Raw genomic sequence first — 12,628 nt, forward strand, 5'->3', positions numbered from 1 at the left:
CCACACAAGGCCTGTTATGCTTCACTCCCTTTCATGAACTCAATTCATTATTCGTGATCACAACAATCAAATATTAATGATTTTTTAAAGTGTTCACTAATGGTATTTAAAAGTAACAGGACATTGGGTCCTGTAAGTTTCAGATGTCTGTCTGACCCACTGAAAATTCACAGGACCCATAGAATAAAGATTAAACACACATTTCAGATTAAACATTTCTTATAATTGGCATTGAAATTATTAACAAACATAAAATTTATAAACAGCAAACAAGTATGACATGTCACATGAGTGAGTGAGTGAGTTCAGTTTTACGCCGCTTTTAGCAATATTCCAGCAATATCACGGCGGGGGACACCAGAAATAGGCTTCACACATTGTACCCATGTGGGAAATCGAACCCGGGTCTTCGGCGTGACGAGCGAACGCTTTAACCACTAGGCTACCCCACTGCCCCTCACATATAACAACTTCAGTCAAAGTCATTGTGAAATATACAGTCAGACACTGGTGTCTGCAGGTTGTTTACTTCCATCAGACGACAGCAAATCTGCCGGATTTGTCTGAGGGTCTGACGCTATTCGTGAACACTGTAAAAGGAGTGTTTTTACTTGAATTTGTTATTTATTAACATCAAATTTGTTATTTATTAACATCAAATTTGTTATCTATTAACATCAGAGGTGCGAAATGAAATACCGGAATATCCAAGCCAGGCATGGAAAGAGCCAGCACTCTTGTATGGTCAGTTTGAATGTGGTCACTGGTCATTGTCATGAATAATTAACACTGTCAACATGGGTCAGAACATGTCAAACAATACATTTTGTGATTGTTTCACAAAATATATTGAATAATACATTAATATTGATATTTTATTCATTACCCAATATTCATATTCGTCACCCAGTATTCGTGATATGTATCATATCCACCTCATAACGGATTCGCTGCAGCCCTATTTTCACAGATTTGCTTGAAAACATCCAACAATACAATACCCACACAGTACAAAAAAGAGAATCACAATGTACAGAATGTTTGGAGAATGTGTATTTTCTTTTGAAACAAAGTATCTCCCATTATTAAATATGGTAAGTACAGGTGAATCATATCGTACCTTGCCCGTGTCGGTTGAGCAGTCGATGCAGCTGACTTTGATGTTGCCATGGGAGACCCCAGGGATGATCTGTACCCTCTCAAAGTTGCTGGCTAGTATAACAATGTTGCACCCTGCAGCATATGCCTGGAAACAAGCAAACAACAGATTCTTCATAACAATATCAAGTTATCATAATTTTGCAAAAATAGTTGATTAAAAATGCAAAAGAATCAAAATATTAGAGTCCAATATTATCAAATAAAAAATTATTGTTCTCATTCACAGATATGTAATGTTTTTGACTTTATGTGAAACAAGATTGTAATTTCTATTCCACTGAGGTTAAATGTCATCCAACCATCTACTCCATTGTAACTGGATTATTATTTTTCTTTTGCTTAACATCCCACTCATCAATATTCAGCTATATGGCGGCAGTCTGTAAACAATCAAGTCTTGACCAGACAGTCCAGTGATCATCATCATGAGCATCGATCTAGGCAATTGGGATAAAATGACATGTCAGCAAGTCTGACCACCCGATCTCGTCGCCTCTTAAGACAAGCATGGGTTGCCGAAGACCAATTCTAACCTGGATCTTTGCAGGTCCATAGTAACTGGCAGCGACCAATTATTGTTTGATTAGTCATGAGTAACCATTGTAAATCAACATTCCCTGTTACCTGTTAAGAGTATTATCTTAGAGCAGTCACAATAAAAGTTATTACACATACATGTATTTCAATTAGTACAATTTTTTTCTCAAAGGATCTTCATCATTTATAATCTGAAATCCAAAATTATAACGTGTGAGAAGCTAACTCTTTTTCATAAACAAATATATAATAAAACAATATACACCAGCACATATTTTAATAATGTTAATCAAACTATACAGCTTAAACCAATAGTAATTTGAACCGAGCAAATATAAATCTTACATGGACAGTTGGTCCACTTGTCAAGATCCCTGTGCAAACCCCTATGGGACTTGAAGCGTAATGGAGGATCTACACTCGTCTAGCTTTGACTGACAACTTTTCTCATTGTGAATCAATCAGGTCCATTCCTTCAGCTCGTACAGAACCCACACAGACAGACCAGTGGCTAATTTCAACAAGGGGAGACTAACAGTGTGACCAATAAAACACAGGCACTGCACAATTTCCCACTTGGCTGCTTAATAATAGGAGGAGAAAGGGCATTCTCCCACAACCAAACTGGTGGCTTCTATGACACAATTAGGCTCCATTACTGAGCGGAAGTGAAGATGGCACGAAGGAAAACGAGAGAAGAGAAATGGCCTTGGGTTAAACAAGGCCGTAACTTATTAATGATCAGCCAAAAATAATAGTATTGATCTTTAATACCTTGTCCAACAGCCTCCTGTGAAAGTATACCATATTGATTTTGAAAACGACGGTGCTCAAATAGTCATTAGCGGAGTTCAAATTAACAATGATTAATGCAAGCCTATTACTTGTCTTGAATACCGCCTTTTCATCAAAGGTTAAAGCTGATGGTATTTGCTTTAAGGAATTGGAACCAAACAATCAATTGTGACTTCAATACTGCTGATTTTCAAAGTATTCCTATAAGCTGTTCTGTGCAGACTGAAGAACTAGTCTATAAGCAACAGTGAGGCAGTAACTGCAGACACCTCCAGACCACATCCTAGAGGAAGTGACTGCAGACACCTCAAGACAACATCCTACGGGAAGTGACTGCAGACACCTCCAGACCACATCCTACAGGAAGTGACTGCAGACACCTCCAGACCACATCCTAGAGGAAGTGACTCCAGACACCTCAAGACCACATCCTAGAGGAAGTGACTGCAGACACCTCCAGACCACATCCTAGAGGATGTGACTGCAGACACTTCCAGACCACATCCTAGAGGAAGTGACTCCAGACACCTCCAGACCACATCCTAGAGGAAGTGACTCCAGACACCTCCAGACCACATCCTAGAAACAGTGACTACAGACACCTCCAGACCACATCCTAGAGGAAGTGACTCCAGACACCACCAGACCACATCCTAGAGACAGTGACTACAGACACCTCCAGACCACATCCTAGAGGAAGTGACTGTGGACACCTCAAGACCACATCCTAGAGGAAGTGACTGTGGACACCTCCAAACCACATCCTAGAGGAAGTGACTGCAGACACCTCAAGACCACATCCTAGAGGAAGTGACTGCAGACACCTCAAGACCACATCCTAGAGGAAGTGACTGTGGACACCTCCAGACCACATCCTAGAGGAAGTGACTGTGGACACCTCCAGACCACATCCTAGAGGAAGTGACTGTGGACACCTCCAAACCACATCCTAGAGGAAGTGACTGCAGACACCTCAAGACCACATCCTAGAGGAAGGGTCTGCAGACACCTCAAGACCACATCCTAGAGGAAGTGACTGCAGACACCTCCAGACCACATCCTAGAGGAAGTGACTGCAGACACCTCCAGACCACATCCTAGAGGAAGTGACTGTGGACACCTCAAGACCACATCCTAGAGGAAGTGACTGTGGACACCTCCAAACCACATCCTAGAGGAAGTGACTGCAGACACCTCCAGACCACATCCTAGAGGAAGTGACTGCAGACACCTCCAGACCACATCCTAGAGGAAGTGACTGCAGACACCTCCAGACCACATCCTAGAGGAAGTGACTGCAGACACCTCCAGACCACATCCTAGAGGAAGTGACTGTGGACACCTCAAGACCACATCCTAGAGGAAGTGACTGTGGACACCTCAAGACCACATCCTACAGGAAGTGACTGCAGACACCTCCAGACCATTTACTAGAGGCGGCAACTGCAGACACCTCAAGACCACATCCTAAAGGCAGTGACTGCAGACACCTTCTGACCATGTACTAGAGGAAGTGACTGCAGACACCTCCAGACCACATCCTAGAGGAAGTGACTGCAGACACCTCCAGACAACATCCTAGAGGAAGTGACTGTGGACACCTCAAGACCACATCCTACAGGAAGTGACTGCAGACACCTCCAGACCATGTACTAGAGGCGGCAACTGCAGACACCTCCAGACCACATCCTAAAGGCAGTGACTGCAGACACCTCCAGACCACATCCTAGAGGAAGTGACTGCAGACACCTCCAGACCACATCCTAGAGGAAGTGACTGCAGACACCTCCAGACCACATCCTAGAGGAAGTGACTGCAGACACCTCAAGACCACATCCTAGAGGAAGTGACTGTGGACACCTCAAGACCACATCCTAGAGGAAGTGACTGTGGACACCTCAAGACCACATCCTACAGGAAGTGACTGCAGACACCTCAAGACCACATCCTAGAGGTGGCAACTGCAGACACCTCCAGACCACATCCTAAAGGCAGTGACTGCAGACACCTCCAGACCATGTACTAGAGGAAGTGACTGCAGACACCTCCAGACCACATCCTAGAGGAAGTGACTGCAGACACCTCCAGACCACATCCCAGAGGAAGTGACTGCAGACACCTCCAGACCACATCCTAGAGGAAGTGACTGCAGACACCTCCAGACCACATCCTAGAGGAAGTGACTGCAGACACCTCCAGACCATGTACTAGAGGAAGTGACTGCAGACACCTCCAGACCATGTACTGGGGGAAGTGACTGCGGACACCTCAAGACCACATCCTAGAGGAAGTGACTGCGGACACCTCCAGACCATGTACAAGAGGAAGTGACTGCAGACAATTCCAGACCATGTACTAGAGGAAGTAACTGCAGACACCTCCAGACCATGTACTGGAGGAAGTGGCTGTAGACACCTCCAGACCATGACCTGAGGAAGTACACATCTTAGCGTGTGGCACAAAGAAATAATACAGATCACCAAGTCGCCCAAGCTGAATAAAACTTCTTTATGAAGAAACAATTTGATATTGAAAAATATGTCATTTTCAATTTCAGCCACACCGTGTTGTTTATCAACCCCCAAAGTGTAACTTACAAATTCCTGTGCTGATTACAATTTTTTTGAGCGAGTGAATGTTTCTTCCCTTTTTTTGCCATAACCAGCAATGAACAGCTACATCAAAGATCCATCTTGTAAACAATGTAGACCAGGGCCTAGATTTTTTAGGCTCTCTTAGCGCTACAATAGTTGTAAGTGCCATACATTAGCATTAACTTATCACTATCTTAGCACTAAGAGAGCTTTGAAAATCTTGGCCCTGGACAGGTGACTATAGTCTATTTGCAGTGAAAACGTACCGATTAATTTCACTTTAAACAAGAAAGTAAATCAAATAAGGTGAAATTAAGATTGCGAATCTTCATAATATTACCTTGCCAATTGAACCTTTGAATCTCAGAATTTTATTCATCTTAGGATAAAAGTTGTTTAACAAACGATCATAGATTCAAATCGCTATTATTGGTTTGTATTACAAGGGGGTAAGCACAGTAGTTGGAACAGTGAAACAAATGCACGTGCGGTACGTGATGAGCGTAAACTTAGACCAACCCAACTTGTTCTCGGTGTTTCATGTAATGTGCATACACCCTTGTAATACAAACCAATAATAACGCTCAATTGGAGGATTCGCAATCTTAATTTCACTTTATTCAATTTACTTTCTTGTTTAAAGTGAAATTCATTGGTACATTTTCACTGCAAACAGACTACATACATGTATAGTGGTTGATGGCATGGACTTCAACTACTCAAGACTTGCACACTGGGTTCCATGGCAACCATTATGTGCCATATGACACACATCTTCATAAAGCAAGGGAGTTTAGTGACTATAAGAGTCCCATTTCCACCCTTCCTAATTTGGCTGGAATTTCACCATTTTGTTCAAAGCAAATGCTAGTAATATGGTAGACAGAAAATAACTCTCCAGTAGGAGAAAAAGCATAGGGACATAACCTAAATGCCACAAACATTGCTGGGGAAGGGTGGAAATTGTTAAGATGTGTCACACTTGTTCAAACCAAACCAGTTTTAGTCAGTACTAACAACAAGCATGAGGTACAGAAGACTGATCCTTGTCCCACTGTGCAAACACGTCAAAATATCAAGCACCTGCTGCTGCCATTTGTAATTCCATTGTTTCTGGCATTCCAAGCCAGTTCATGTTGATATTGAAGCCATCAGTTCAGGACAGTTTGAGGACATCTTCAGATTAACAGTTCCTGAATAGTGCATGTGTTAATTCCTGCATAGCTTCTGTGATAGTTGCAGTATAGTTTCTGTATTAGTTCCTTTATATACCCATGAAGGTCCAGGCCAGAATATTGGCCTTCAGTAACCCATGCTTGTCGTAAGAGACGACTAACAGGATCGGGTAGTCAGGCTCGCTGACTTGGTTGACACATGTCATCTGTTCCCAATTGCGCAGATCGATGCTCATGCTGTAGATCACTGGATCACTGAATTGTCTGATCACAGACTGCCGCCATATACCAAGAATCTTGCTGAGAGCAGCATATAACTAAACTCACTCACTCACTCCAGTATATATCCTGTATAATTCCTATATATATATATATCCTGTATAGTTCCTGTATATATCCTGTAAAGTTTCTGTATATATCCTGTATTAGTTCTTGTATATATCCTGTACTAGTTCCTGTATATATGACCTGTATTACTTCTTGCATATATCCTGTAAGCATTCCTGTGTTAGTTCCTGTATATATCCTGTATGAGTTCCTGTATATATCCTATTTGAGTTCCTGTATATATCCTGTAAAGTTCCTGTATATATCCTATCCTGTATTAGTTCCTGTATATATCTTGTATTAGTTCCTGTATATATCCTGCATGAGTTCCTGTATATATCCTGTATTGTTCCTGTATATATGATGTATTAGTTCTTGTATATATCCTGTATAGTTCCTGTATTAGTTCCTGTATAGTTTCTTTTGTGTTAGTTCCTTCAATATCCTGCATTAGTTCCTGTATATATCCTGTATAAATTCCTGTATACTTTCTGTGTTAGTTCCTTTAATATCCTAAATCATTCCTGCATATATCCTTTATAGTTCATGCATAGTTTCTGCGTTTGTTCCTGTATATATCCTGTATCATTCCTGCATAGTGCCTGTGCTAATTCCTGGGCTAGTTTCTGTATAATTACTGTGCTAGTTCCTGGGTTGATATTAAACATGACTGCCATATTAGCCACTACATTAAAACAGGTCTTGTAAAAAGTTCTTTCAGTCAAGACAAATCAACTAATAACAGCACTCATATCAAAGTGTGTGACTTCAGCTACTTGTCTGAATCCAGAGTCTTGTAAGATTCTGTTCAGTCAAGCAAGTTCACATATATTAGTGAATATGATAAAATCAAGCTGAAAGCCACATTACGCGCCTTGTAGCCTCAAAAAAACTGTTGAGCCCAGACAGTATTAACACAAACAAAAAGGCAAAATGTGGGCAGGGCAGACTGATGAATAAAACAAAAAAAATCTTGTTGAGATAGGTGATATAGCAGTACTGACAAAATGCTGGTGACCAGGATCTAACTATTCATATCAGTCCCGTTCATAATCGTATGCCTCCACAATCTGAAGACAATAGACGACAGGACTCCATCAGGTCCTCAATCCCTCAAAAGATGATAGATGAGCCCTCTGCTGCACTCAAAAACAGAAGTCAGCTCACAGCCTCCAGCACAACACACACGACACACATGGTGAATCACATATCAGTGCATTTCCACAAACAAACAGTACAAAAGAAAACTGACAGCAGTTTTTCTCTCCCCACTGCATAAGTATGGTTATGACTAATATGGAAGATAGAGCACAAATAGGTCAGATTTATCCAGGATTGTTAACTTAGTGTCTCTTGGCAGGCAAATTTAGAAAAAGGTAAAATATTTGTTTAACATTAGGATCATTAAAATTTCTTAAATTTTTAGAATTCAAATGTAAACCTCTTTTAAAGAATGCATTTTTTTAGATGAAGTACAACAATAATTTCTAACTAAGCATTATTACTACTTCTTCATTTTGGTTCTGCTTTTAGCAGTGAACGGCAGGTTGTTTCTTTGTGTATATATTGCTTATCTATACTGACAATTTCTCATGATGTGCTGCAGTCATTGAACCAAATATTGGCTTCTAAGCAAGCTTAGATATAAGCTGTGAAGTAACTACATTTTGACAAGCACTTTACAAGGCATATAATTTCAATGATTTTAATATTCATTTCAGCCACTGACAGTTAGTATTAAAAAAATATAGCTTTGTTCATACTCCGAAGGTTTGTGTCCTGAAGACATCAGATGACCTTGACCTCTAAAAGGAAGTATAAGAATGCACATATGCAGAAGTCATATCAAGTCTGGTCAAATTATTATCATAAAAGCTCAGGTTTTAACAATGTTTACACGCTCGGTTTACACCAAGTGGGTAGTAACGACCAGAATACATGTTTGGACCTTTATGCCACAAGCAAGTGAATGACAATCATCATGGTTGTCATCACTTGCTGTTTGTCTTGACAGTGATGTACTGTATCTCATCTTGTGTAAAAACATTTGACACTACAAGCCTGAACTTGGCTAGTTAACATCATTTTTTTGTTAATTTGCTGTTCTAACGTGGACGAAAATAAGCTGTGCTCACTCAAGTGAACCCAATTCAGCTTTAGGCTAGCTTCTGAAGTTATAACTGCAGGGTTCAACATGGCCACTAGTCCAGAAATCAGAGACAGACCACAAGGCCAATATGAACTGGATAAGACCCACTGCCTTTAGCCTTGGCTTGATTATTACTCAACAACAATTCTAAACCTTTTACTTATACTCACATATACTCACATATACTCTAGGGGGGTACAAATACATAAATCACTAACTGGCATCGCTATAAATGAAACCCCGTCATTAAAACTACTCACTTCGATCTTTAATCAACTTAAATCGACCTTTTGACAACAGTGCACAACTCTCACCCGCGAACGAAATTTCAACCAATCAGAGCGGGGCGTCTCTGTGACGTCATATGAGGAATAGCTATGAGGGCTGATGCAGAATTCATGTACATTTCAGGGGGTAAATTATCTTGTTTACAGGTTTGGATAAACCTGAAATCGTGACAACTGTTGTGGAAAATGAAAGCTATATGTTCTCACAATCTTCTGTCATATACTTTTGTCTCCTGCTTTGCCTAGTTTCCGAGTTACAAATTGTTTTCATAGACGATTCTGTCAAAATCGCTTGGTGTCGTTAGGCCTTATTTGTATAATGACTGATCCAAATTGATCCCATTTCTGTGTTTTTTTACCTCGATATTTAATCATGTCATGTAAAAATATGACGTCTATTACGTTATATTAAAAATTGACATTTGATTTATTTGAATCGGTAAATTAAACAACCCTATTTTGCCATTGCTAGAAGAATCTGAAATTTTACTTAGGTAAATAGGTACACACAGTTTTAGCACACAGCAAATGCTTATATGTATTTCTTATGTAACAATGAAGTTCTGTTTGTATTCTCAAAACAGTGTTGGCCCATAAGTTTTCACATGCAATACAGCAATTAATACTCATCGTTGTAACCGGTGTTAGGTGGTATAAACCTACACGTTATTTGTCATCATTCACTTGATGGTCAGTTAATGAATTTATAACAGGTATAATTAGTGGTAACACACTTAGATTACCCGACAAAGGTTCCCATTTGGCATTTCTTGTGTCTGGAGTAAATATTCAACATTATAAACATCGATCAAAGGATTAACCGATAACACGCTGATTGATTAATTACTTTTATCTTACACAGCGGATTTGTCAAAAGGTAGTGTTTATGTATGTAGATTTACTAATCTATACTGAATACACTCTGTCGTGTCTGTGTCTGAGTAAAAACAACGTCCTTCCTTCAAAGGATTAACCGCCAATACAGTGATTGATTGCTCATTATTGGCTAACTAAATTACCGTTTTTAAAGAATGGCGGACATTATGCAATCAGTTGCCAGGTGTGCTATCTTTGGTGACCAATGAGACTATACACCAATGTGACATACCTGAAACTATATATCACTTTTTCGTATACTAGACTGTTAAAAGACACATTACTTGGAACAGCTGCAGATGAATGGCATATCACTCGTTTTTGTGGATATTGATGGATACATTCCTCGGACAAGGTAATAGCCTGACATTGTTCCTATAAATTTAATCTGTTTTAATTTTAATATTTGCATTTTGTTTGTATTCATTTGTCGTAGCATTCAACAGAATCGTTGTTTTGGCCATGAAGTGTAATGAGACATACACTAGGGCGTATGTGTGCAAATTATGATTCACATTGGCAAATTATAAAATGTCTAGATATTACAGTCCTGTTATAAATGCACTATAAGTATCAGCAGATCGTCTGCTTTTTATTTAGTTTCAAAATGCATACAAGTATGATAATAAACTAATTATGATTATAAGACCAAATATAAAGACGTACATTGACTAGTATCTACATACTTGTGAGTGCACGTTAACCACGTGAATGTAGCAAGAAATTTATCGCGCAGTATTGTCACTTCAACCCCCCACCTCGCTTCCGTGGAAGAAATCGTTATGTTATAAGTTGTGTCATGCAAAATGCTTTTGGTTATGATTCAAACACATATTTAACTACGAGTAGAAAGTAGTTTTGATTTTATAACTTGATGAAAACAAACCATAATCTCATTAATTCTAACAGACTTTAGCCCGTGACTTCACGATTTCAAAAATGGCGGCGCCCTATCGGGAACATCAGCCAGTCTGAGTATAAATGCTGTTTAGGTTTGTTTTCACCGAGTTACAAAATCAAAACTACTTTCTACTGGTAGTAAAATATGTATTTGATTGATGGCCAATAGGATTTTGCATGACATAGCGTATAACATAACAATTTCTCTCGTGGAAGCGAGGTGGGTGTCAATATAATACTACATGTACTTACAGTATTATTGTTACTTCGACCACAACCTCGCTTCTGAGGCAGAAATCGTTATGTTACATGTTGTGTCATGGAAAATCTTTATGGTCATCAATCATATACAAATTTTACTACGACTAGTAAGTAGTTTTGATTCTTTAACTTCCGTGAAGCGATCTGAACACAAGTAAGATATCGTTTCAGGCTTCCACAACACTCGCTTCGCACTCACAAACATAACCCATTTTGCACGAACTTCGGGATCCTGTGGAAATCTGCGCATGGCGATACCATCGCCCGACCTCAAGGAGCAATTGACAACAACGCAATTATTTGGCATGTCTTTCTATACAACTAACTGAAATTACTGAAAAGCCTTCCTCATATGACGTCACCGCAGTGCTCTGGCCACAGAGTTACGTAACCTGTCTGTGGTTTCATTGGCGGGCGAGAGTGAAGCAGGCGACTTTTCGGCAACTTTTAATCGCTCGGTACTAATTAACCACAAGTTTTTAAAGAATGAATTTGGTGTTCCGCATAAGACTGACCACAAATCTTTCATATGTAATAGTTAAAAGAGTAAAAAAAAAAAAAGTTTATTTGTTCTTTAACAAACTTAGAAATACTGCTGAGGAAGGAAGGTGAGTGAGTGAGCGAGTTTAGTTTTATACCGCACTCAGCAATATTCCAGCTAAATGGCGGAGGTCTGTAAATAATCGAGTCTGGACCAGACAATCCAAGGATCAACAGCATGAGCATCGATCTACGCAATTGAGATGACATGTGTCAACCCAGTCAGCGAGCCTGACCACCCCATCCCGTTAGTCACCTCTTACGACAAGCATGGGTTACTGAAGATCAATTCTAACCCTGACCTTCACGGGTTGAGGAAGGAAGGTTGTGGTAAGGAAAGACAAGAATATAACAAGGAACAACTTCTTCATTATAACAGGAGGACGTTTCAGTGCAGGTTCTAACACAATTATCAAGGCAATGATGTACCGAGTAAGGACTGAGAAGCATACATACAAGTTCAGGGGAGTGGTTTTACAGTTGATTGGATTAGGGTTTCATTAGAGCAGAGAAGCCAGTTAACTACACAATGGGTAAGATCAGAGTTTAAGTGCTAACAGGTGAAGCCCATAATAAAAACAAAAGGATTATGACTGACGGGAATCTTTGATGACTTTATGGTTAGACGGGAGATATGCAATAGCCTTGATCACAGTTTATTAATGGTTGGAATCTTTTGATGAAGATGGCTTCTTGGAGGTTTCTGATTTTGTTACAATCATTTTGAAAAAACAGGTCCTTGTACTGGTATCAGATGATGAGGTTTTTCATATTTACTTCTGTTAGTGTCCAAAACAGCAAGAACCAGCACCAAGGATTGATCTACTGGTTTATCCATTTCATATGATAGTGGAACGTGACAAACAAGTCCATATACAATTTGTATAGACGAAGAAACAGTGAGTAACTTTTGTTTTACTCTGCTTTTAGCAATATTCCAATTTTCAGCAATATCGTGGTGGGGGACACCAGAAATAGGCTTTACACATTGTACCCATGTGGGAAATCGAACTCGGATCTTCAGCT

The 12,628-nt window shown here is 39.7% G+C and overlaps 1 protein-coding gene across 1 annotated transcript in view; it reads right to left on the reverse strand.

The window, feature by feature from the left end:
* LOC124282423 (dmX-like protein 2) overlaps positions 1-12,628 on the reverse strand; it is a 119,607-nt gene that overhangs the window by 93,030 nt on the left and 13,949 nt on the right. The window contains 1 exon segment of the mRNA XM_046718414.1: positions 1,121-1,246. Coding sequence (XP_046574370.1) covers positions 1,121-1,246 — 126 coding nt within the window.

Source organism: Haliotis rubra, unplaced genomic scaffold (assembly GCF_003918875.1).
Source record: "Haliotis rubra isolate DU_JTF1 unplaced genomic scaffold, ASM391887v1 Scf3, whole genome shotgun sequence".
NCBI lineage: Eukaryota > Metazoa > Mollusca > Gastropoda > Lepetellida > Haliotidae > Haliotis > Haliotis rubra.